The sequence below is a fragment of the Microtus oregoni genome, unplaced genomic scaffold (assembly GCF_018167655.1).
Source record: "Microtus oregoni isolate MIOR12 unplaced genomic scaffold, Mior012 000011F_ref0000422, whole genome shotgun sequence".
Taxonomy (NCBI): domain Eukaryota; kingdom Metazoa; phylum Chordata; class Mammalia; order Rodentia; family Cricetidae; genus Microtus; species Microtus oregoni.
Window position 1 is genome coordinate 20,927,368 of NW_024543070.1, and position 26,047 is coordinate 20,953,414.

General features: G+C 40.0%; 1 protein-coding gene across 1 annotated transcript in view; it reads right to left on the minus strand.

The window, feature by feature from the left end:
• LOC121453240 (calcium/calmodulin-dependent protein kinase type IV-like) overlaps nucleotides 1-26,047 on the minus strand; it is a 236,453-nt gene that overhangs the window by 46,146 nt on the left and 164,260 nt on the right. The window contains exons 6-7 of the mRNA XM_041659776.1: nucleotides 2,835-2,925; nucleotides 579-653 (exon numbers count right to left, since the gene is read on the minus strand). Coding sequence (XP_041515710.1) covers nucleotides 579-653; nucleotides 2,835-2,925 — 166 coding nt within the window. The remainder of the gene's footprint in view (nucleotides 1-578; nucleotides 654-2,834; nucleotides 2,926-26,047) is intronic.

Consider the following 26,047-nt stretch of genomic DNA (forward strand, 5'->3'; position numbering starts at 1 on the left):
GAAGGAAGGCTTTTCTCAGTTTTAGAGAAGCTTGGCAATAAATCTATTTTTCCATTTTATATATTTTATGTCATTTTCTCTTGACATTGCTGAATACCCAGAGCCAGAGCCCAGGCTATTTTGCCTGTGAGCTCTGGTAACAACAGCAGCTACCCCGTTCTCATTGTGTGCCCTCTAAATGAAAGCATCCATTCTCCTTACACACCCTCCTAATGAAAAGCAAAGAAAGTCAGGAAGGGCCAGTGGCTTCAATTGCGACCAAACACCCTACTGTTGCCCTGCCCTGCTCCCTACTGGCTGTCTGTCCTGCACAGAAGTCTCCTAGAGTAGCTGTGGCCCGACAGGTACTCTCTGATACAGGTTCCTACATTCCACATTCCCAAGTCCCGCAGGAAAGACAAAGGGTGACCCAAGTGTCATTTATATACCCCTTTAGTCATGCCGTGACCGAGGCCAAGCCATTTAATTACCACGTCAAAACATCAAGAAATAGAGACATTGGGAGTTCAAGTAAAATCAGGTCATTAGGTAAAAATAGATTTCAATAGAGGTAAAAATGTCAACGTTAAAGAGCATACCGCAGTACCCCGGGGTTCCACACACTGTCTTCATGAGCACTTGGTGTTCCACAATTTTAGAAAGTCCAAAATCAGCTAGAAACACAAGAGAAGAATTTAGCATGCCAAGACTTTTCTCAGCTTTTATAAGTACTTCTGCTTTTCAAAAACAAAACTAATGTATTTGTTTACTTCTGAACTGATGGTGGGAGGATGTGGGTGGAAACAAGACAATTTTCTGAAGCTAAAATAAATAGTCACTCAATCAACTTGGAAAAACATGACGCCAATACATTTACAAATAATTTATAATGCTTGATTTTTCTTTAAATCTCAAAAACGTTAACATGTAAAGAATTTTTCTTCAGAACAGTAACTGTGGTGCTTGTAAGAATTCCAAATTCATGTGACAGTAACTCCCAGAGAGAGTACAGGCTTCGTGACACAATCCCGAGTCTTCAACTCACTGGTGAAATAAAATACAGATTTCCACAGATGCCATGGAAATAAACAGAAATGTCAAAAGCTTATTCTGATTGAAAACAAATAATATCAGTTGCCAATGTTTAACAGCTAACAATTTATGCTCATATAACAAGTGAAGCCTTTTGGGGGCAGTCTAGATTTTTCTATTTATTCCTCTGTATATTGCCTAAGTAAAATATTATCCAACTTGCTACAGTTATGACCTATTGCTGAGTGACCTCTCTTTCAAGCATGTCAGAAGGCTGCTCGAGGCCATTCTTCAAGGGAGGCAGGTGCAGAACGGATACCATTTTAGACTTCAAAGATACGCCCATGTTTCCACGAGGTGCTTGACCGCATCACTGAACACAACAGGCAGCCCTACAGAAAGCAAGGCTTTCCTGCCCAAATTAGCATCCATGCATCCATCTAAAGAGATTTCTTTAAGGATCAAATCTTTGAAAGTCATGTCAAAGGAAATGGAAACCCCTGCTGTCTACTGTCTTTCAGGAGTGATTAACAGAACGAGCTGGCTGCCCAGCAGGCTTTTCAGAATGCTGCCCCAACTCCTCTCTGGTAGAGCAACTTAATTTTCAGAGGTGTTAACACTTGTTTGTTTGTTTTTTATTGTTTTTGTTGAGCTATACATTTTTCTCTGCTCCCTTCCCTATCTCTCCCCTCCCCTTCTACTCTCTTACCATGGTCCCCATGCTCCTAATTTACTCAGGAGATCGTGTCTTTCTCTACTTCTCATGTAGATGAGATCCATGTATATGTCTCTCTTAGGGTCCTCTTTGTTGTCTGGGTTCTGTGGGGTTGTGAGCTGTGGGCTGATTTTTCTTTGCTTTACGTCTAAAAATCACTTATGAGTGAGTACATACAACATTTGTCTTTCTGGGTCTGGGTTAGGGACACATCAGCTTAGCTCTGATAGAGAAGCGAGGAAGCCTAGCAACCTCAGGGGGCTTTGATACAGATTCTACCTCACATCTGTCTTTGGAAATGAAAATTTGCTTTAGCAAGTATATGGGAAATAAAATGTATTTTCTCCTAATAGGATAATTTCAATGGGTAGATGAGAATTGCCCAAATTTCATCTTTATGGTTTTTCTGGATGCTATATGGGGTGGATTTCTAGAGTCAATAGTTTGAGGAAGTCTTGTAGTGTAGATCATGATATGTTGGTCCACACGTTGGCACTTTTAAGGTTTTATAAGGCAATGCAGAAAAAAAATATTTCATTTGCCATTTTCTAACTTATTTGACCAAGCACAGACCCTTTGTAAAACCATGTCCTCCACAAACACTCAGACATACAAGGGAGTTATCATCGATTAGAAAACAGCATTCTGGGGAGAACAATTTGGAAATATGGTCTTTGAGTTTTCTCTTCTAATATGAACAAGAGATTCATAGTCTACATTTACTAATTTATACTAGGTATTTTAAAGTTCTTCATTATATAAGATTAAGCTCCAAATAATTTGTCAATTCAAAGTTAAGAAAAACACAAGTCAACTTTTCACTATAAATTTTTCTACAAAACCCAAGGTTATCTTTTGAGATCCTCATAATCACTAAGCACCCAGAGTGGGGCTCATTTGAAAGCCTAGCAATGATCCAGGGAAGTCTGGAACACAGCATCAGGTGAACAGTCTAGAAAAATACACGGACTAACAAACGACACGCTATTATCACTCATAGAGGCCAAGTGTTGGAGGCAACCAGACAGAGGCAATCCCTGATAGAACACAACTTAAAATCCCATGGAACAAACATCTTCTGCTCTGAGAGATTTGAAAAGTTTCTTACCAATTTTGAGAGGTGCATCTGGGGCTGGAGTTGCATAGAGAAGATTCTCTGGTTTGAGATCACGATGGACAATCCCATTTTCATGCAGGTACTACACAGGAAAAATAATGAAGTTAATTACATGAATTAAGTTAAAATAAGTTAAAATTACAGTTGTGTAATTTTATTTGTGGTTCTGATATCTCTTTCTGATGCTTTCAGATCTACCATAATCTTATGGCTCAACCACACACATTTAGGATTTTTAAAATATATATCACAAAGAAAACAAGGCTTAAGAATACAGCTTAATGAAAAGCCATGAGCGCCAGGCGCTCATGAGTGGTAGAGGGTTTTCCTAATGAGAGGGAGGCCCTCAGAGAACTCAGAGACTGAGCCTCTCACAGCTGCCTCTATAAAATTCATAACTAAGTTCTGTCAATTCTAATTCCAAAATATTTCCCAAACGGTTCAATTTCTTCAAGTCATTACCCCGATTTGTTCCCCTCAAACTATTCTCCAACAGAGCACAAGAAGCTGTCATTTATTCTCCTTGGAAACGGGTTGCTGGCAGAGAAGAGAGTTCTGGATGCTGCTGGCTAGGGAAATCCGGGGTGTCTGGCTAGAGCGGCCCACAAGAGAAGAGGCACACTCAGACTAATTCTCAGTCTGGCTGTGGAACGAGTCTTACCTGAGTGGATGAACACGGGTAGGCATTCTCTCTCTAATATGTTCAAACGCATGTGTCATAACACTTTAGTAATTCTATGTCTAAAATTCAAGGCAATGACACTGGTTTTATTTTTCCCTAAATTCAACTCAAAAACCTAAAAACATTCACTGAGTTAAAGTTTTAATGAAACACGTTTCTTTTGACAGAAATCATTAAATGGCCCGTTACCACTTTAAATAACTGTCATACATGAAAGCAATGGTAAACAGGCCCAGCTGTAAAGACACAAACCTCACGTTGACAGAATATAAGCCTGTATAGAAAAATAAAGTAGGACACGTGACACCAACAAATGAACAGCATTCAAAACTCATTTGCATGTAGGATTAGAGCGAGTGCCTGCTGGGAGGGCAGCTTCCCTGGGGGACGCTGAGGAGATTTTCAAAAGGACGCATGTGTGATCGGTTCATTTTCTCATTTTCACTGGACGATGCCAGGTCTGAGACAAGAGATTTCAGGCTTGAGGCTATAGAAATGTTTGGGTAATTAGATGTTGTATTGGAAAATAATACATAGCGTGAGACAAGGCGCAAAAAAAATGGTCCTCAGTTACAAAGAAATAAACAGCAAGCCAGTTTTCGTATGAGAAAGACAAAGTCCAGAGTGGCCACAGAGAAAAGATCTGTACATTCTTGGGATCCAAGAGACACAGGGCAGGGCTGGGAATGAGAGAGCACAAGCCAGTCTCGGGGGACAGGCAGTTTCTGCTCAAAGGTTAAGGACTGGTATTGAGACGATGGTGTCTACACAACAGAGCATGGTTTCTCTGCTGAAGAGAGTGAGGATGGGGAGTGGTACTATAGGAAGGTAAAGAGTTCCCACACAAGTGTGAGGAACCGAGTTAGGATCCTCAGACGTCACAGAAAGCTTGGCACCGTGGATGTCTATAATCCCACTGCTCCTCTGGCAAGTTGGAAGGTGGATAGGAGAATTCTGGGAAGCCTGGCCAGCTAGCCTGGAGCAGGCAAAATGAACAAGAGACCTCTCGAGCCAAATCAATGATGGCGCTGAGATCAGAGATTTTCCCTTTGACCTCCAAACACAAGCATACATGTGCATGAGTGCATTAGGACACACAAGAAAAAGGAAAGGTCAAAGGAGAAGGCAACCTTGGGATCCATCAGAGAAAACGCTATTTGGCTGCAAATGAAAGGGAAACCACATATGAGAAGTGGAAATTTGTACATTTTTCTTCTAACCCCATTTTATTCACAGATACACAAGCAATTCCCAGACTAAGTATGCATCAAAGCAGAATGTGGAATTTAAAAAGATACGGGTAGATTCCCTAAATATACCTTATCACGGATCTCTTAAAACTGCAGTCATCCAAAGCTCAAGCTCCCCTTTAAAGATTCAAAGACAGCACCACCACTCTGACTTCAGGGGGTGTCTAGACGTGTAATTAAACTCTCTCTATGGTCCTAACAAAAACTGTGTCGTTATGTAATGAAAGCTACTACATGGCAATTTGGTTTAATTACAGCTCTGCTGTGTTCGATGGGCTGTATGTGGTTAATTGATAATGTCTCAGGAGTTGGTAGGAGGAAGTGTGAGTCTCTTTAAAAATCTAACAGGATTCAGAAGAACTAGTCATTAAGGAGAGAAAACAGTGTTCTATCTGCAGTTTTCCTACTGGGGATGAAAATCAAACTGCATAGAGCTGTTCTTTTCTGTTCTTCAGAAAACTAAGAATTAGTATACCTAATTTAAGTAAGGACATCAAAGCGAGTACCCCATTTCTGCGTCATCTCTGCTTTGAACACCTGCTGCTTACATTGTCTTGATCTTGACCTCTATACGTGACTTCGAAACCGTCTGCAGAGGAGAGGCATCTCCCATGACCAGACCAGCAGATCTTGTGGTACCACTTGACCGGGCCTATGTTACTGTATGCCTTGGTCCCTCACGCATACCAAGTCTGGGATTGCTGACATACCGCCTATTTCAGAGTCATCCTTGGTGCTCTAGTTTCCCTTCCTAGCCTTGGGCAATTTGACCCACACATATTAATTTCACTCATTTGTTATTTTCCTTTACATCGTCATTGCTAGGTCTCTACTGGCACTGCTGCATTGCCATTTAGCCTCCCTAATAAATCCATATATCTGTATTTCTAGATCACAGAATAACTCAAATCAAGGCCTGAGCTGAAAACAAAAACAAACGTCAAGCTGAAATCTCATGCCTACAAACTGAAGTCTAATTTCTCCAGAATAAAAATGTTAAGTTCTTTCGTGTAAACCCCTAATTTGTGTCTGCATCTTTTTTCTGAGACAATTGCTAATATGCACAAGCCACATTGCTTATTATTCCCGTGTCATGTTATATATGTTCCTAGGTCATTCCCAGAAAATGTAAAGGCTCTGGAAATTGGAGTGAGGGGGGCTATATGGGCAAAGTCTGTGCTGAACAAGTGGGGGACCTTCATGTGTGTCCTCGGAAGCCGCATCTGTCACCTCACTGCTTTTGTGATAAAACAGGACATAGAAACAGATTCCCTGGAATCCTTGGGAGCCAGCAGGTCCTTCAGTTGCAGTGCTGGAACCACAGAGACCCTGCCTGAAACAAGGCAGGAAAGGACCCACACCTGCGGATGTTCTCTGACAGTCTCGCCATACTTACACTTAGACACACACGCACACAGACAATTATACACTCATACATGTACATGCACAAATCATGCACACAACACATATAATAAACATTCGCATCATATATACATCACAGACACATATATGCACACATTGTGAAAGGTGCAGGAGTTGTATTGTTACATATCCCGTGGGACTGCACTCCACAGCTCTGCACTTTGATTGGCTGTGGTTTTCTGTAATAGACTCCATCTATTGCAAAGAGAAGTTTCTTTGATGAGGGATGGGATTACACTTACCTGTGGGTATGAGGACAAATATTTAGAATATACTTATGGGCTATGCTGGCTTAGTAAAGTGGTGGCTGGAATAGGTTTTAATGTTATATCTACAAATGTACTACATCTTTGTTTGTTTGCTTGTTTGTGACATATCTAACCTCTTAATAATTCTGTCAAGCATATTTTTCCATCTTGGATTTAAGAATTATATTAAATCTTTTGTCTTCAGACGTTTTATTTCAGATTTCTTAGTATGTGTTCTACAAAACTATTAAACACCCTCAGCATTTCTTCTACTCTCTCAATTATGTAGAATATAGTTGTAATAACTGTTTTATTGTCCCTATCTACTGTTTCTGCATCCGTATCATGAGTCTATTGATTGGTTTGACTTCCTGCTTCTGCATATGCCCTGGAATTTTTGATAAATGGTAGATGTGGGAGCCAGCCATGATAAGCTAAGTATGGGCAGGTCACCCAAAGGAAGTTCTTTACTTCCAACCATTATCACCAGCCAGAGTAGGACTCAGTCATCGATAAATTTAACAAGAGGCCTGGGTCTCAGTAGTTTGCCCTGAAGCATTGCCTGGTTGCAGAAAGAACCACAAGCTGAGATTACCTGAGCACCACCCAAAAACAGACCATCCAAAGGAAATGCCTAACGTTCCAACTGCTGTAGATAGGACCACTCACCAGGACACCACTAGACAAATGTCAGCCAATCAGTGGTCCTGGACCTCAGAAAACCCTCACCCCCACCTTTACTACTATAAAACTCTAACTGATCTCAGGGCTCTCCGTTTATTCCAATATCTTGGAAATGTGGAGAGATCGAGTTTGCAAACTTCTTTAAAATAAAGGGTCATTGCTTTTACATATGGGACTCGGTCTCCTTGTTGGCTTTTACGGGGACTTTGCAGAATATGGTCATAAGAGTAGATATTGTGAAGTTTATCTGATTGGGGACAAGCACACATGTAAATATTTTTTTTAATTTATTTATTTATGAAAGATTTCTGTCTCTTCCCCACCGACGCCTCCCATTTCCCTCCCCCTCCAACTCCCCCAATCAAGTCTCCCTCCCTCGTCAGCCCAAAGAGCAAACAGGGTTCCCTGACCTGTGGGAAGTCCAAGGACCACCCACCTCCTTCCAGGTCTAGTAAGGTGAGCATCCAAACTGCCTAGGCTCCCACAAAGCCAGTATGTGCAGTAGGATCAAAAACCCTTTGCCATTGTTCTTGAGTTCTCAGTAGTCCTCCTTGTCCGCTATGTTCAGCGAGTCCGGTTTTATCCCAGGCTTTTTCAGACCCGGGCCAGCTGGCCTTGGTGAGTTTCCTATAGAACATCCCCATTGTCTCAGTGTGTGGGTGCACCCCTCGCGGTCCTGAATTCCTTGCTCGTGCTCTCTCTCCTTCTGCTCCTGATTTGGACCTTGAGATTTCTGTCCAGTGCTCCAATGTGGGTCTCTGTCTCTGTCTCCTTTCATCGCCTGATGAAGGTTAATATTCAGGAGGATGCCTATATGTTTTTCTTTGGGTTTTCCTTCTTACTTAGCTTCTCTAGGATCACTAATTAAAGGCTCAATGTCCTTTATTTATGACTAGAAACCAAATATGAGTGAATACATCCCATGTTCCTCTTTTTGGGTCTGGCTTACCTCACTCAGGATCGTGCTTTCTATTTCCATCCATTTGTATGCAAAATTCAAGAAGTCCTTGTTTTTTACTGCTGAGTAGTACTCTAATATGTATATATTCCATATTTTCTTCATCCATTCTTGCATTGAAGGGCATCTAGGTTATTTCCAGGTTCTGGCTATTACAAACAATGCTGCTATGTACATAGTGGAGCATATACTTTTGTTGTATGATAAAGCCTCTCTTGGGTATATTCCCAAGAGTGGTATTGCTAGGTCCAAGGGTAGGTTGATCCCGAATTTCTTGAGAAACCGCCACACTGATTTCCAAAGTGGTTGCACAAGTTTGCATTCCCACCAGCAATGGATGAGTGTACCCCTTTCTCCACAACCTCTCCAGCAAAGGCTATCATTGGTGTTTTTATTTTAGCCATTCTGACAGGTGTAAGATGGTATCTTAAAGTTGTCTTGATTTGCATTTCCCTGATCGCTAAGGAAGTTGAGCATGACCTTAAGTGTCTTTTGGCCATTTGAACTTCTTCTGTTGAGTTCTCTGTTCAGCTCAGTGCCCCATTTTATAATTCGGTTGATTAGCCTTTTACGGTCTAGTTTCTTGAGTTCTTTATATATTTTGGAAATCAGACCTTTGTCAGTTGCGGGGTTGGTGAAGATCTTCTTCCAGTCAGTGGGTTGCCTTTTTGTCTTAGTGACAGTGTCCTTTGCTTTACAGAAGATTCTCAGTCTCAGGAGGTCCCATTTATTCAATGAGGCCCTTAATGTCTGTGCTGCTAGGGTTATATGTAGGAAGTGGTCTCCTGTGGCCACGTGTTGTAGAGTACTTCCCACTTTCTCTTCTATCAGGTTCAGTGTGTTCAGACTGATATTGAGGTCTTTAATCCACTTGGACTTGGTGATAGATATGGATCTATTTTCATTCTTCCACAGATTGACATCCAGTTTTGCCAGCACCATTTGTTGAAGATGCTCTCTTTTTTCCATTGTATACCTTTAGCTCCTTTATTGAAAATCAGGTGTTCATAGGTTTGTGGGTTAAAGTCAGGGTCTTCTATTTGATTCCATTGGTCGACTTCTCTGTTTTTATGCCAATACCAAGCTGTTTTCATTACTGTAGCTCTGTAATAGAGTTTGAAGTCAGGGATGGTAATGCCTCCAGACAATCCTTTATTGTATAAGATTGTATTGGCTATCCTGGGTTTTTTTGTTTTTCCATATAAAGTTGATTATTGTCTTCTCCAGATCTGTGAAGAATTTTGAAGGGATTTTGATGGGGATTGCATTGAATCTATAGATTGCTTTTGGTAGGAAACAAAGGAGACCTCCACAGATACAAAAATATATCAGTGTCCACCTCTGTCTTATCAGATCACCACAGATTAAAGTTAGAAGGCAACAACAATGCTATCCCAGAAAGCCAACAAACACATGAAAACTGAACAGTCAACTACTGAACCACACCTGGGTCAAGGAAGAAATTAAGAAAGAAATTAAAGTCTTCCTTGAATTTAATGAAAATGAAGAGACAACATACTCAAACCTATGGGACATGATGAAAGCAGTGCTAAGAGGAAAGTTCATAGCACTACGTGCCCACTTAAAGAAAATGAGAAAGCATACATTGCGGACTTAACAGCACACCTGAAAGCTTTAGAAAAAAAAGAAGCAGACGTGCCCAGGAGGAGTAGAAGACTGGAAATACTCAAACTGATGGCAGAAATCAACAAAATAGAAACACAGAAAACAGTCCAAAGAATCAATGAAACAAAAAGTTGGTTCTTGGAGAAAATCAACAAGATCGACAAACCCCTATCCAAACTAATTAAACAACAGAGAGAGAACATGCAAATAAATAAGATCAGAAATGAAAAGGGGGACATAACCACACACAGAGGAAATTCAGAGACTCATTAGATCTTACTACAAAAGCCTGTATGCCACAAAACTGGAAAATGCAAAAGAAATGGATGGACATTTTTTTAGATAAGTACCATATACCAAAGCTAAACCAAGGCCAGGTGAACAATCTAAATAGACCTATTACTCACAAAGAATTAGAAACGGTTATCAAAAATCTCCCTTCGAAAAAAAGCCCAGGACCAGATGGTTTCAATGCAGAATTCTACCAGAACTTCCAAGAAGAACTAATACCTATACTCCTTAATGTATTTCACAATATAGAAACAGAAGAGTCATTGCCAAATTCCTTTTATGAAGCTACAGTTACCCTGATACCAAAACCACACAAAGACCCAACCAAGAAAGAAAATTACAAGCCTATCTCACTCATGAATATCGACGCAAAAATTCTCAATAAAAGACTGCCAAACCGAATCCAAGAACACATTAGAAAAATTATCCATTATGATCAAGTAGGCTTCATCCCAGGGATGCAGGGCTGGTTCAACATATGCAAATCTATCAATGTAATCCACCATATAAATAAACTGAAAGAAAAAAACCATATGATCATTTCATTAGATGCTGAAAAAACATTCGACAAAATTCAACACCCCTTTATGATAAAGGTCTTGGAGAGATTAGGGATACAAGGGTCATACCTAAATATAATAAAAGCTATTTACAGCAAGCCAACAGCTAACATTAAATTAAACGGAGAAAAACTCAAAGCCATCCCACTAAAATCAGGAACAAGACAAGGATGTTCACTCTCTCCATACCTCTTCAATATAGTGCTTGAAGTACTAGCAATAGCAATAAGACAACATAAGGGGATCAAGGGGATTTGTATTGGAAAGGAAGAACTTAAGCTTTCGTTATTTGCAGATGATATGATAGTGTACATAAGCGACCCCAAAAACTCTACCAAAGAACTCCTACAGCTGATAAACACCTTTAATAATGTGGCAGGATACAAGATCAACTCTAAAAAATCAGTTGCCTTCCTATACACTAAGGATAAGGAAACAGAGAGGGAAATCAGAGAAGCATCACCTTTCACGATAGCCACAAACAGCATAAAATATCTTGGGGTAACTCTGACCAAGGAAGTGAAAGATCTATTTGACAAGAACTTTAAGTCTTTGAAGAAAGAAATTGAAGAGGACACCAGAAAATGGAAGGATCTCCCTTGCTCTTGGATTGGGAGGGTCAACATAGTAAAAATGGCAATTCTACCAAAAGCAATCTATAGATGTAAATATTTTTGATAAATGGTAGATATTGTAAAGTTTATCTGATTGGGAACAAGCACAGATGTAAACATTTGTGATATTTTAAAATTCTGTTTTGGATACCGTTTGGACCTTTGGAAATCCGAAGTCTTGTTTAGAAGCTTTGCTATATCTGCACCTTGGGAACGCACACACTTTCCTTCTAGTATAAGCTACATGCATGCTTCTACTATGTGGTCACCCTGCCTCCTGGATTGGACAATGTCCTCATGGTTGTGGGCAAACAAGTACTCAGCTGGAAGGCTGAGAGTGGGAAAGAGCCTGGAGCTTTACAGAGACCTGGCTTCTCCTCTGTGCCCTGTTACCACCAATCTCTGTGGGCACCTGGACATCCGTCTCCATCTCCTCATCATAGGAAGGCTGCCGGGTCCTCCTGGCTTCTCTGCCGATGCAGTCTTGAAATATTTCAGTCAGCTGCAGATCTAAAGTATGTTCTCCCTACACAGGAGTTGCTGTCTTGGTCTGACTGGTGTCTAATATCCAAGAACCATATTTCATGTCTAAATTTTTTTTGTTCCACAGAAAAGGATAAATTCCCCTTTACTTCAGCTTTCTCCGATGCTAAATCATATTTAGCATAAATCATATTTCCCTACAACTGGAATTATCTTACATATTGGAGATATGTTTAAACCTTATTACAGATACAACCATAAATGCAGTTGATTCTATTTAAAAATGACAATAGGAATAATCCCAAGTTTAATTCAATATTAATTAACCCAGCACTTCATTTAATGTTGATGAAAATTCTACCAAATTCACTCATAAATTTCTAAGGTTTTTAACAGCAAAATAAAAGGCCATTTCAACTTGATCCTTAGCCAGAAAATTCCTTCCATTTGTGGACCCCTGGCAGTGTTTGAGAAGAGAGTGAACTCAGAGTTGTGGTGATGTGGAAGAAGAAATTCTGAAGGATCTCGATGAACTTGGCTTTGAGGATATCTCCTTGATCAATCTTAAACGTATTAAACAGCAGGATCAGTTTTTTAAAAGGGACTCTACGCTGGATTTCATTCCAGGCAGAAAACATTTACCCACTTTTATGTTCTACCACTTATATAATGATATTAATTACAGATTGAAACAAAATAAACACTTCAAAGCACTGCAAGCAGATTAAATATGTAATAATTACATAAACATATCACTAATAAAAGCTTTTAAAGGACCAGTGTGAGGAATTGAGAGTGAAGGTTCCTAATGTCTGTAGACTAGTAGCAATCAACAGTTTACACAGTAATGAAAAGGAGATTTAGCCAGAAATAAATGCTTAAGGAAATAAATGTCCTACCTGATTTACACATCATATGGTGTGTGCATACATCAAATCCGTACCTGGTATACTATTAATATGAATAATTTACATGTCTTATATATCAATTGAAAATTAAATTGCTTCAGTGTGATGCTTCCAAGATTTACAAAATAAACTTTGTAACTTATGGATGTTCAGCAATGGTTCATATTCTGTGATGTCTTTCACCTCATGCATCTCCCTCCCATTCATTTCCCCATCCCTCTGCCCTTTCAACCTTCCCTCAAAATAAAATACAACAAAATTTAATAGAAAAAATAAAAAAGAAGGAAAAATCAATCTCATCATGGAAGCCATAGTATGACACAGTGAGTCACACAGTAAACCATCTTTACTTGCAAGTATTCATTGCAGAGAGTCACTACTCTGGTTTGAGGTCTCTGGTTTCTGCTACATTATCGATGCTGGGTTCTCCCTGCAACTCCTCTTAGTTATCCTGTTGTTGCCCTGTGTCATGGAGATCCTGAAGCTTTGGGTCTGCAGGACCGGTCCCTTCACGTGCTCCAGCAGATCACAGACGGGGTGGATGCTGGGGGTGAACCAACCCATAACCCTGGTTGGTCGGGTAGCCCACCAGCTCAGCTGTCCCTTGTCCTCACCATCAGGGTGAGCTCTCTTGCATTGCGGTGGTGAGTTTACCTCTTGCAAAGATGAGCAAGGGATGAACCCAGTTTCCTTGCATTCACACCCACAGGGTCAGGATCTCCCACACCTAAGCAATCAGGGCCAGCTCTATGTGTTGCCCAGGCAAAGCCTAGGGGCTGCTCTCCTGAGTCTGCAGCTGATCAGGGTAAGGGGCAGGCCAGCACTCTGGCTCTTAAGACCTCAGTCAGGGCCTGCCCTCCCACTTGCCCCAGGCATGGATGGGTGGGGGGTGGGGCATCTCTCCCCCACCCATGCTGCCACATAACAGCTGAGTAATAGGAACAGAGCTCCTATGCTCAGGACTTTGGGGCTGGCTCACCCATACCTCCATCAATGGGGTTGGCTCTGTTGTGCTGCCCATGGGAGGTGCAGGGCTTACTGGCCTGCTGGTGGCAAGCAGGGGCATCTCTCCCTCCCTTATGACAGACCAGCTCTCCCACCTGCCTCAGGCATTGATGGGCTGGGGTGGGGGGCTCTTGTTTCTGGCAGAAAATTGCATCCAAAGATCTGTTGGGTTCTGTGGCCTTACATTTAAAGGACATAAGGTAATTTTGTCAAAACTCAGAAGGCTTCAAATGAATTTGAGTTCCTTGCTACGTATGTAATTTAAAAACAGTAACCGTCTCCATTAGCCAGGGCATTAATTCCCGTTAAATAAAGATTCGGCTTACAGTAATATCAGATAATCAAAGTGCCTTAAGGCTGGAACTTTTAAAACCTTCTTTGAAGGATTATTCTAAGAATTATAGAGTCGGTTTAGATAGTGAGAGATTATTTGGAGATGAAATCTCAACCCCACTTGCTTCCGAAACAGGTTAGCACGGATAAAGTAAGTAAAGCGCATGATTAAATGGTTTTAATAACCTTAATCTTCAGATCTATGTGACCAGCACGTTCTAGGAGATGTACCAAGCATATCAATCCTTATAAATTTATTTCTTCTATTTTGTGCATAAAAAATAGCAACATGTTCTATTACACATCCTCATAGTGCTGGGATCTGGGGATCTAACTGGGCCTGGAGTCCCTGGTCTTAATCGGAGAACTGTGATGGCGAAAGTTGCGCTTAAGTTTAAATGCCTGTGTCTAAGAGCTCGAAACAACAGAAACGCCTCTGACCTGGAAGCCACACCTGCCCAAGGACAGACAACTTCCTGGGATGTTGGGGGCTGTTGTAAGATCACAAACCACGTTCTCTAAACTTCACCGCTAAAAACAAGTTTGGATGCCTCAGCTGCACAGGATGTGCGTGATCACGTGTAGGCGGAAGGTGTGCAGGCAGGAAGTACATGCTTGCCCCTGATTGGATGAAGGTGGGAAGAACTGGAGCTTGTGCAGTTGGCCTTTCTAAGCCCCTGACTAATGTAACTCACCATCATATTCTGGGAAACCCGGGTACAGACATGGCCAGTGTCCATCGTCCTGGCCAGCATTCTAAAAAGCTTACTTCAAATTTGGCTCATTTATGGTAGTGGTCTTACTCTTGCCTGGTGGGATTAACAGAACCAAGAAAGGAGAAGGGTGGAGAAGGCTGATGGAGAGAGGGGTGATACCTTACTCCGAGGCTTTTCACAGGACTATTAATACTGCTTCTTTCAATTGCTTTCAAAGGTTTGATACTAAGAGTGAAAGGAAATTCTTCAATAGGAATAAGGTAATTTTAGATGGAACTGCAGAGTACCAGATTACTTCATATGGGAGGGAAGGAAGTACTGGAGATGACTCCTCTGAGAAAGGAAATAGGATGTAAGATAATGCATCTTGGGAAGAATCTGTAAGTTACCCATCAATCCTGCCTCTTCCCTAGTAAGGGAGTGCAGAGCCGCTGTCCTTTAGCTCTCTCCTCTGCAAAGGGACAGTTCCCTTGCCTCCCTGCCCTGAGGAAGGGACAGTTCCCTTGCCTCCTTGCCCTGAGGAAGGGATAGTTTTCTTGTCCTTGTTTTGTTTGCAGGCTGCACTTAGCTTTTTCTTTCCTAGCACTGTGATCTATCTGGTATCCCCACAGCTCCCCTCTGTTGCTCTCTGTGAAGTAGACACCCTATTTATGAGAAGTATGTCTACAACATGACATTTGGTAATCATCAGTAAATGGTCTCTTTCACTCCTGTTAATCAGACACAAAATCCAGTATCTGCACAGTGTGCACTGCCTGGCTGATGGCCAGACCTTGTTCAAGAGCAGAAAGAATTAGGATTATTACCCTAAAGTAACAAATGTAAGCCAAATTAAATAGCATTAGGATTTCTTCTTCATTGCATCTTTGTGGCACATGATCCTCATAAAATACTAGACTATTAAAAATTACATTGTAGCCATTAACTAAAGAACCCTGTGTCTTTGGGACCAGAGAATATGAATCTTGGAACTGGAATTCTATAAATGGACATTTGGATTAAATCTGTCATATGCATCAGGAGCTGAAATAAGACAAATCTTGTATTCTTTATGAGGTGAAGTAATTTAAAATTATTTCACAGTAAAATTGTTAGAAAATTAACTTGTAAAGGGTATCTACATTTTTATTATCTATTCTAAATAACCTTAATTTCCTTCAACTTTTAGAAAATAAAAATTACTTCTAACTCAGCTCTTCTCATGAATATTTACATCATATAATTTTAATTTTCTTATAGGCACACACATGTTGAGTAATTTTAATAGCATTGCTCAGGTGAAATCACAAAATCAGTCCAATAAAACCTGTTGCAATCAATAACATAAAATAAAAGGCTGACTATATCTATTAAAAGAAAAAGTAAAGTATCATTCAGAAAACCATTTGTTACAGAGATTCATATATTTTATGCATGAATGTAAAATATTTGAGTAATTTCAGAGATTAGAAAATTACCCCATAAATGTAGTCCTTTAGAACTTAATGAAGATGTTACAGTAAATTTTCCTAAAAAGATAATAGAGTATAAATGTACCTCAATACATTGCTCATCATATGAAATGTCCATGGGAATTAAGATTTTATCATACGCAGAGTTACTGAGTTATTTTATGTATTCCTCAATACCAAATGATTGCATGTCTACTGTATTGGCTGCACCTGCCATAAAGAACCCATGTTAGTATCTGTTAGCCTATTTTCTCATTCTTTTCTGGTATGTAAAAGAAGTTGAATAAGAAAATGAAGAAGCTCCTGGATTCTGACACTGTGCACTTCTAAGAAGAAGACAAGTAAAATCTACAGACGGTTGGAGAAAGGGGAGCTGGTACACACTGGCACTTTGGAAACCCAGGAAATTGTTGAGTGGGAGCCAGAGTGCTCATCCTCCAACTCTGAAGCTACCTGTGCCAAGTAGAAGCAGCCTGAGGACCCACCTAACAAAAGTTGCATTAAATTTTATGGCCCTGCAGAACTGGAAAAAAATAAAAGCGAGCAGCATTTTTCTGAAGAAAAACAGTAGGAGATTCTGACTACAATTTCGTGAATATATCCTCCAACCATTCCCACTCTTATTAAGAATGCATATCCCAGATGTTTGGACTTGAAGAGTTACACCTGCCTGCTCCTCCCCTAATACCTAGGATCAGGAACTGAATCTGGCAGAGGTCCAAAAATCAGGAACAGCTAAACTGAGCATTTAAATGGGGAATTGCCTTCATTCAGTCACACTGACTTGATTTGTCTGTGGGGGCACTTTCCTGATTGCTCATTTATGTATTAGGGCTCAGCCTACTGTGGGTGGTACCATCCATAGGCACGTGGGCCTGGGCTGTATAAGAAACATCTAAATGTGATTGAGTGAGCAAACAGTGGTGCTCTATCGTCTCTGCTTAAATTCCTACCTTCAGGTTCCTGCCCTGACTTTCCTTGATGATAGATTATAACCTGTAAGCGGAAATAAACATCCCCTCTGGTTCTTACACTCTCTCCACCTCCCCTTCTGCAGGGTTCCCTGAGTTCTGAGGGGAGGGATTTGACAGAGAACCCATTTAGGACCTTGTGTTCTAAGGGCTCACAGTCTGCATAATATCTGGCTGTGGATCTCTGTATTAGAACATGTACATCTGCTGCAGAGGAAGCTTCTCTACTGATGGCTGAACAAGGCACTGATCTGAGCATAGCAGAATATCATGAAGAGTCATTTGATTACTACTTAAAAAAAATATTTAGCTTTACGCTAGGTCCATGGGCTGTCTCGTCTCTGGTTCTTGGTCACCCTATTGGTGTCAGGTATGAGTTCCATCTCAAAGAGCTTATCTTAAGTCAGATCAGCTATTGGTTCCCACAAGCTTTGTGCTACCATTGTCCCAGAGTATCTCACAGGCAGGACGCCATTGTAGGTCAAAGGGTTTGTGAGTGCTTAGTGTTTATGTGTCTCTTTTGGCAGCCTGCAGAGTTACTCCCTGGACCAGAGATGCTGGTTAGGGCTGAAAGCTCCAGGTAGGTACCAGCTCAACTTCTCCATGTTCCATGAGGTGTTATCTTCAGTAACAGGGCCTTGATCTCAAGTTTGTAGAGAACAACAGACTGGGTTGTTTGGGGAATATCATGGGACCCCTTTGGCCAACAGCTAAATTAAATGTAACACAATCCTAGTCCTGGAAGCTTCGTTTAGTGATAAGAGATGGCAAATTGGGAACCTGTCTCCCAATAAAATTAGAGTGATTTCATTTAGATCACCTCCATATATGTATATAATTTAGGAAGCTGCTATTATATTAGGTTTCTATTCTACCCCTCAAATGGCCTGTAATTTTAGCTGTCTTTACTCATATTTATTCCCTTCTCCCTGCCCGTCCCCACTTGTTCGTCCCATTCCAGCCCCCTTGTCCATCCATAACTATCCATTCTATTTCCCTTTCCTAATGAAATCTGTCTGCACCCCCTAGTTCCTTATTCTACACCTACTCTGTGTGGTTCCATGGAGTGTAGCTTAGTTGATACTGACTTGACAGCTAATACCCACATATTTGTTTTTCTGGGTCTGAGATTCCTCACTCAGCATGGGATTTTCATTTATTCACGTAACTAGATTTCATGACTTTTTTTCTTAACTCATTGTATTTCAATGAACTACATTTTCTTTATTCTTTCTTCTCTTGAGTGGCGTCTAGGTTGCTTCCAATTTCTGCCTATTATGAACAGATCAGAAGTGACCATGGTTGAGAAAGTGTCTTTGTGGCAAAAGAAGCTTCCTTTGGGTACATGCCCAAAAGTGATATAATTAGATCTTGAGTTCGATCAATTTTCATCTTCCCGAGGAATGACCACATTGATTTCCATAGTGGCTGTGCAAGTCTGTATTCATACCAGTAATGGAGTGGTCCCCTTACTTTACATCCTCCCCAGTGTCAGCTGTCACTTGCTTCATTGATCAGAGCCATACTGACAGGTGGAAGATAAAATCTCAAAGTAGCTTGGATTTGCATTTCCCTGACATCCAAGGATGGTGAACCCTTCTTTGAGTGTTTTTAAGCCACTTGAGTTTCCTCTATGGAGAGTTCTGTTTAGATCTGTACCTGTTTTTATTTGTATCATATGTTTTCTTGATAACTAGTTTCAAGAGCTGTTATAGGCTAGGCTCACACCCAAATCATATATATATATATATATATATATATATATATATATATGAATATATATATATAGTATTAGCCCTCTATCAGATGTGTAGAGCATAAAGTCTTTCCTCATTCTGCAGGATGCCACTCTGTTGAATGATGGTGCCCTCTGCTGTGCAGAAGTTTCTCTGTTCTCATGGGGGTATTTATTTATGAGTCTTCAGTTTGATTCCATTGACCAATGTGTTTAATTTTATGCCAGTACCATGCTGTTTTTATCCCTTTAGTTTTGAAGTACAGCTTGAATCTGGAGTGGTGATGCCTCCAGCAGTACTTTTATTATTCAGGATTGCTTTTGCTCTCAGGTATTTTGTTCTTCCATATGAAGCTGAAAATTATCCTTTTGAGATATGTGAAGAATTGCGTTGGAATTTTGGTGGAGACTGCATCAAATCTATAGATTCATTTTGGTAGAATGGACATTTTTTACCATGTTAATCCTACTGATCCATGAACATGGGAAATCTTTCCATCTTGATATCTTCTTCAATTTCTTTCTTCAATGACTTGAAGTTTTTATCATACAAGTATTTCACTTGCTTGTTTAGAGTTACCCCAAGATATTTTCTATAATTTGAGGCTGTTGTGAAAGGTATTGCTTCCCTGATTTCTTTCTCGGTTGATTTGTTTTTTATAATTAGGAGGACTACTAATTTCTGTGAGTTAATTTTGTATCTAGCTACTTTGCTGAAAGTGTTTATCAGCTGTACATGTTTGTTGGTGGAATTTTTAGGGTAATGTATATTATCATAGCATCTGCAAGTAAAGATACTTTAACTTCTTCCTTTCCAATTTATATCCCCTTACCATCCTTCAGTTGTCTTATTGCTCTAGCTAAGACTTCAAGACTGTATTGAATAAGTATGTAGAGAGTGGACAAACTTGTCTTGTTCCTGATTTGAGTAGAGTTGCTTTGCATTTCTTTCCATTTAATTTGATGTTGGCTACGGCCTTGTTGGAAATATAAACTGCTGAAGTATACGCTTTGTATCCCTCATCTTTCCAGGACTTTTATCATGATGGGGCATTGGATTTTGTCAAAGGCCTTTTCTGTATCTGATGAAATAATCACGGTTTTTGTTTTGTTTTGTTTTGCTGGTTTGTTTGGCTTTTTGTTATTGTTGACTGGATTTTTTTTTTTTTTTGCCTTTGAGCTTGTTTATATGGTGGATTGCATCTGCCTAGTTATATATGTTGAACCATTCCTGCATCTCTGGGATGAAGCCTATTTGCTCTTTGTGGATGATCTTTTTGATATGTTCTTGGATTCAGTTTGCAAGTATTTTCACTAAGGATTTTTACATCTATGCTCATAAGGAAAACTGGTCTGTAATTCTCTCTTTTTTTTTTTTGGTTGAGTCTTTATGTGACTTGGGTGTCAGAATAATGTGGCTTTGTAAAATGAATTTTGCAAAATTCCTTCTGTTTCTATTTTGTAGAATAATTTGAATAGTATTAACTCTTCGTTGAAAGTCTGGTAGATTTCTGTGCTAAAACCATCTGGTGCTGGGCTTTTTTGAAGGGGTGGGGGAAAGACTTTAATGCTTTTAATGACTACTTTTATTTCACGAGTGATTATATGTCTGTTTAAATTGCTTATCTAATCTTGATTTAACTTTGGTAATTGGTAGCCTTGGCACCCTCTGGATCACAGCTTTTGTGTGCTGAAAAACTTCCCAGAAGATTTTCTTTCAATAATGTTAATCTCTTTTTAATCACAGCTTTTTTTTTTTTCAGCTTTGGCTAGCTGATATCCATTGTTCCAGGAAAGTAAAGATTTCCCTTCCATGGAATTTTTGGTAAAAAAAAAAAATATATTGTATTGTTCTTTAAGAGGGTTTGAGGTTTGGTTTTATCAGGCTGCATCTCTTTCAGAAGTCTTACATCTCTCTTGCCAGGTCAAACTGTCTTCACGTCATAATAGTTCATTAAATCCAAAAGAAAAAAATACTTTTAGAGTTTATTGAAATTTCCAGTTCTAAAAATAATTAACATTGGTCTTATTTAACACAAAATGAAGACTGTTTTACATTGCTTAATGCATTCTTCTTCTCAGAAAGAGCCAGAAATGTAATCCTCCTAACTCAGCCAGGTATTGATACTGATGGATACCTCATGCACATACCTTCACATGGGAGCTCTGTGCTCATGTACAAACAACACTTAGAGTGTAGAGCGTGTAAATGGAAAAGGCCTTGTTGGTATTGATCTAAACACTTAGTATTAATGATCAGTGTAAACTTAGACAGTAATATATTTTAAACTTGAGTCTATATTAAAACAATGTACAAAGAGGTTCTGAAATAAGACATTTTTAAATAGTTGCTTTTTACTTTAAAATTCTGGGAGCAGTGGTAAAGAGCCATTGCTTCTTACTTTCTGGGATGAAGAAGAAGATCTGTATTTAGTCAAAAATCAGAACAACTCTAGCAACAGCACACAGGCAGCTTACACAGCTGGCCAACTCCTGAGGTACCACCAGCGTGCATAAAGTCCCAATCCATTTCTATAGGCACAGCTGATACTAACAACATGCAACCTAAGTTCCAGCGGAGCAAGATGACTCTAGACCAGGAGCCGGGACCTTGGCAGCCAGGCACTGTTGAGTATGCAGCATTCAGGTGATAAGAGTGCCGGAGTCCCTTCTCTTGCTAAGGCATTGAAGCCTGAGCATAACTGAGCAAACAAGAGGGAAAGAAGACTTTTCTAGATCGGCGAGGGCTTTGAGCTCAACAACGACTCTGGCAATGATCCTACATGGTGCCATGAGCGATGCAGTCCCCTTTGCTATTCACTGGGTCCCTCTTCCACTCTGTGACAGTGACTGTGGACACACACCCACTAGCATTGCTGGTTCCGAAACTGATGGTTTTTTTCTTTTATCAATTTTTTTCATTTATTTATTTGTTTGTTTGTTTGTTTATTTATTTATTTAAGATTTCTGCCTCCTCCCCGCCACCGCCTCCCATTTACCTCCCCCTCCCTCATCAGCTCGAAGAGCAATCAGGGTTCCCTGACCTGTGGGAAGTCCAAGGACCACCCACCTCCATCCAGGTCTAGTAAGGTGAGCATCCAAACTGCCTAGGCGCCCCCAAAGCCAGTACATGCAGTAGGATCAAAAACCCATTGCCATTGTCCTTGAGTTCTCTCTTGGGAATATACCCAAGAGAAGCCCTATCATACAACAAAAGTATATGCTCAACTTTGTTCATAGCAGCATTGTTTGTAATAGCCAGAATCTGGAAACAACCTAGATGCCCTTCAATGGAAGAATGGATGAAGAAAGTATGGAATATATACATATTAGAGTACTACTCAGCAGTAAAAAACAAGGACTTCTTGAATTTTTGCATACAAATGGATGGAAATAGAAAACACTATTCTTTTATCAATTTAAATCTTAAAGAATCTAGTAGAAGCAAGGTGCGCAGTAGTTACACATCAGAACATATAGAAGGCAATTCAGAAAAGAACCGCCACAGGCATTCAAGACCAAAATACTGAGAACTGGCTATTGTTCTTTTTCTTAGTTCTAAAAATTCCAATCACAAGTAAGTCGTAAAATTTTAAGACATCAAATTTCTATAACATCTTTAGACAGAAAATGGAGAGTCATACAATTCTAGTTTGTAGGAAGCTGACTCTCTGCCTGGAAACAACTTCCATGGTTCCTTTAGTCAGGAAAGTTTCTGGGATGCCTGCTTGGTTTCATTGTTGGGAAAGAGAAGTCTACTCTCAGCTAAGTTACCCAAGGAAACAGACTTCTTTAAGATGTCATTTCTTCACCATTTTCCTAAACTTTTGGCTCCTGGCGTCTTTGTTTAATGTTCTAATATTAGATCAGGGATTAAATACTGAAAAGAAACTAACATGAACACCCATCATCAATAAAGACTAAAAACCACTTGGATTATATGATATATGTGTCCCTTTTTTTTATTCTCTTTTTTCTTTTCTCTTCTTTTCTTTCCTTCCTCCCATCCTTTCTTTTTTTATTTCTGTGTTTTTGTTTTTTCCAAAAGTGTTCAGATAGGCTTAAAGCCACCAGATACATGCACATCAACAATAACAAGGGCTTCTTTCTATTACACCTATAGTGTGTATCAGGAGGAAAAATGGGGCGGGCAGAAGAAGAGATAATAACATCCACATTCCCCAAGTCCTGCCACAATGAGGTCTATGAGTTAATCATAATGGAAGTGTGTGTTCCCATGAACAATGGCTCCACTCGAGTTAACAGTCTTCCAATTTTGTTTAGACACTGGTTTAGGAAAACAAAATTAAAGACAGGAGATTGTGAACCTTTCCGTTCCAAACAGCTGCTTTATTTGGAGAATAAACCTTAGCAACCTCCGATGCTATTACATATTACACTAAAAAAACAAGACCCTCTAAATTGACATAGACAAACTTATATAAAGCCACGCAGACTGAGGAGCATGCACAGGGCCTGCACAGGTCTGCACCAGGTCCTCTGCATCTATAGCATGCCTTCCATTTTAGTGTTTTCATGGCATTCTGGGGTGTGCGAATGAGTGGGTCTTGGATTCTTTTGCCTTGCTGTGGGTTTGTTCCCTTCTTTTGGTCTGTCTTATTCAATTTTGATGTGACAGCTTTTGATTTATCTTATTGTATTCTATTTTGCTATATTGCATTATTATCTCTTAGAAGCCTGTTCGTTTCTAATGAGAGGTAATGAGAGGTAGCATGAATTTGAGTCTGGGAACGAGCCAGTAAGCAGTGTTCCTCCACAAAATACGCATCAATTCCTGTCTAGAGATCCTGCCCTGGCTTTCCTCAACGGTGGACTGTCACCGGTGAGCTGAAACAAACCCTTTCCTCCTCAAGCTGGCTTTAGTCGGAAGGTTTTCACAGCAGTAAGCAACAAACCAGGCCCACATCATCCAAACCACAGAAGGTATGTAGAATGTAATCATCAATGTAATAATTTATGTACATTATTTGGAAAATTACTAATAATATGTTCTAAAATATAACTTGATTCCCCTGGGATTCCAAGGAGAGAGAACCCTGGAGGCAGAATCTGACAAGCTTTTGATATCATTTTTATCACTGCTGACAATGAAGTGTTCAGGGGAGGACGTCCCCTACACCAGGCATCACTTTAGATCCCAGAGCTCCGATACTGAGGTTCAAAAAGGTAGAGATTATCTCCCTGCCCCCAAATCTGTTACTGATAAATAATCTAGCCTCTGGCTGAGCCACTGACGTATTCTATTATATATTTATAAACCAAGATAATAGAATATTAACAGAAATGTTTATTTCTTTTCTGATAGTTGTGACTTCTCAATTCTTATTCATTCTTATTTATGGGTAGATTATGACTACAGTATTTTAATATTGTATACCTTGCATTAATCAAAAAATCCACCATCAAAACTGAGCAAAAACAAGAAAAAATAGAGGAAATTATCGCCCACAGGAATAGACTATTTATGTAAAACAAGAACGACATCCTGCATCCACTCTTCTATACTCGTGCTGCTCATCTAACCTCTCAGGATTGTTCTGAAGGCACAAGTAGGCTTGATATTCACAGAAACAAGGGACAAGTGTCAGAAGCAGGTTGATTTTTAATAGTCTTCAACCTCATTACTCCTCCAAGCTGCATTTCACCCTGATTTAGCAGTGTGTGGGTGTCCATTTGATATTCAGTGAAACTCAATTTTTGGAAATTTGTGGGATCAGAATCTTTTTTACCTGGAGTATGCCCTTTGCGCTATAACTGATGGATGAAAAATTGTATCATAAATCATTATGAAGATACGCTCAAGTTTATTCAAGGAGCTCAGTGTGTTCAAGTAAGAAGACATACAAATCAAAGTGGTGCTGTCCTCTGTGAGACAGCAAGAGGGAGAAAAATTCTACCTTTTTTTTGTTTTTTTTTCCTAGCCTTCTATACAAATTATATTTCCATTTATAATCACAAAGATAGCGGGTTCAGTTTCCAGCATCATCTGTAGACTCAACTAAGGCAGTGAAAAAGACAAACAGTTTCTTGTCACTTGGGCCTTCTTGTGTGAATGGGAAAATTCCAAAAACTTAAAAAGCAGGCTCCCCCTGACAATCCACTGGGTTTATCATATGATCAGGTCATATGACCTTGCTCATATAAAAGGGAAGTTGAGGAAAGACGTTCTGGTAAGTTCCATCTTCTCAAAGTGCTCTCCCAACAACCACTAAGACATCAGGGTGAAAGATGGTATCTACACACCAAACACTACAGAAGTGAATTATGTAAGCCTTATGAAATGTATAAATGTTATTCATCATGGGACTCAGAACCGAATGCAGGTAGTAAACTGCTTTAGTGTTGATTCTTTTTTTTATTTCATTAACTTCCTTTATTTCATTAACTTCCAGAATCTTTCCTTGTACTTTGAAGACTAAGAACATTAGAAAAACTCTATGATTAACAGCATGAATTTTGAAAATTTTTAACAATTTCTCGTGTTATGATCTCGCAACTTTAAACTCGCCTTTCTATAGTCCACTTCATGATGCTGGAATCTGAATTGTAAGCCACCAGTTTCCACCTCCTACTGGTCCCTTGGCTTTGTCCTGAGTGGACGTGAGGCTGGGAGCTGGAGAAGGATGATGAGGGACTGAAGGATGAGGGACTTGCCCCTGGTTTGCTTTCTGAACCACTTTTCCTAACTCCTATTCCCAACTATACAACTCTATAAACAAGCTCTTGCACTCGGCCACGGTAGGTCGCTCTGGTGACCCTCGCTGATCTCCTGTGCAGTTTCCCCAGTCCTCGGAGGACATCACAGTTACATCAGCACGTGCTGGCTGGAGTGCCATTTTCAGAGGCCATGAACAACTTCTCTGGGCACCAGACAACATCGAGTCCTCGCTTTAGGTTCATCAGTGCCTCCATCACCTCACTTTTAACCATTGCCATTGTCTCTCTGTTGCTACTTCCTGATCGTGCTGTCTCCACAACACCTTCTTCCAGAGACCCAGTTTGCCTTTTGGTTTTCAGGATCTAATCATCTGTTCTTTATCAATTTATTCTCTAATAAGCTAAATCTGCTCTTTTTTTAGGAAGGAAAGGCAGAGTCATCCCCCCCCCCCAGAACTCTTATTTAATCTTTATCATGTTTATTGTGGGGGGGGGTGTATGCACATGTTTGAACATGCGTGTACTCAGGCACACCTATGCATGGGCACACGGAGGCCAGAGGTCCATATCAGGTGTCTTCCTCTATTAT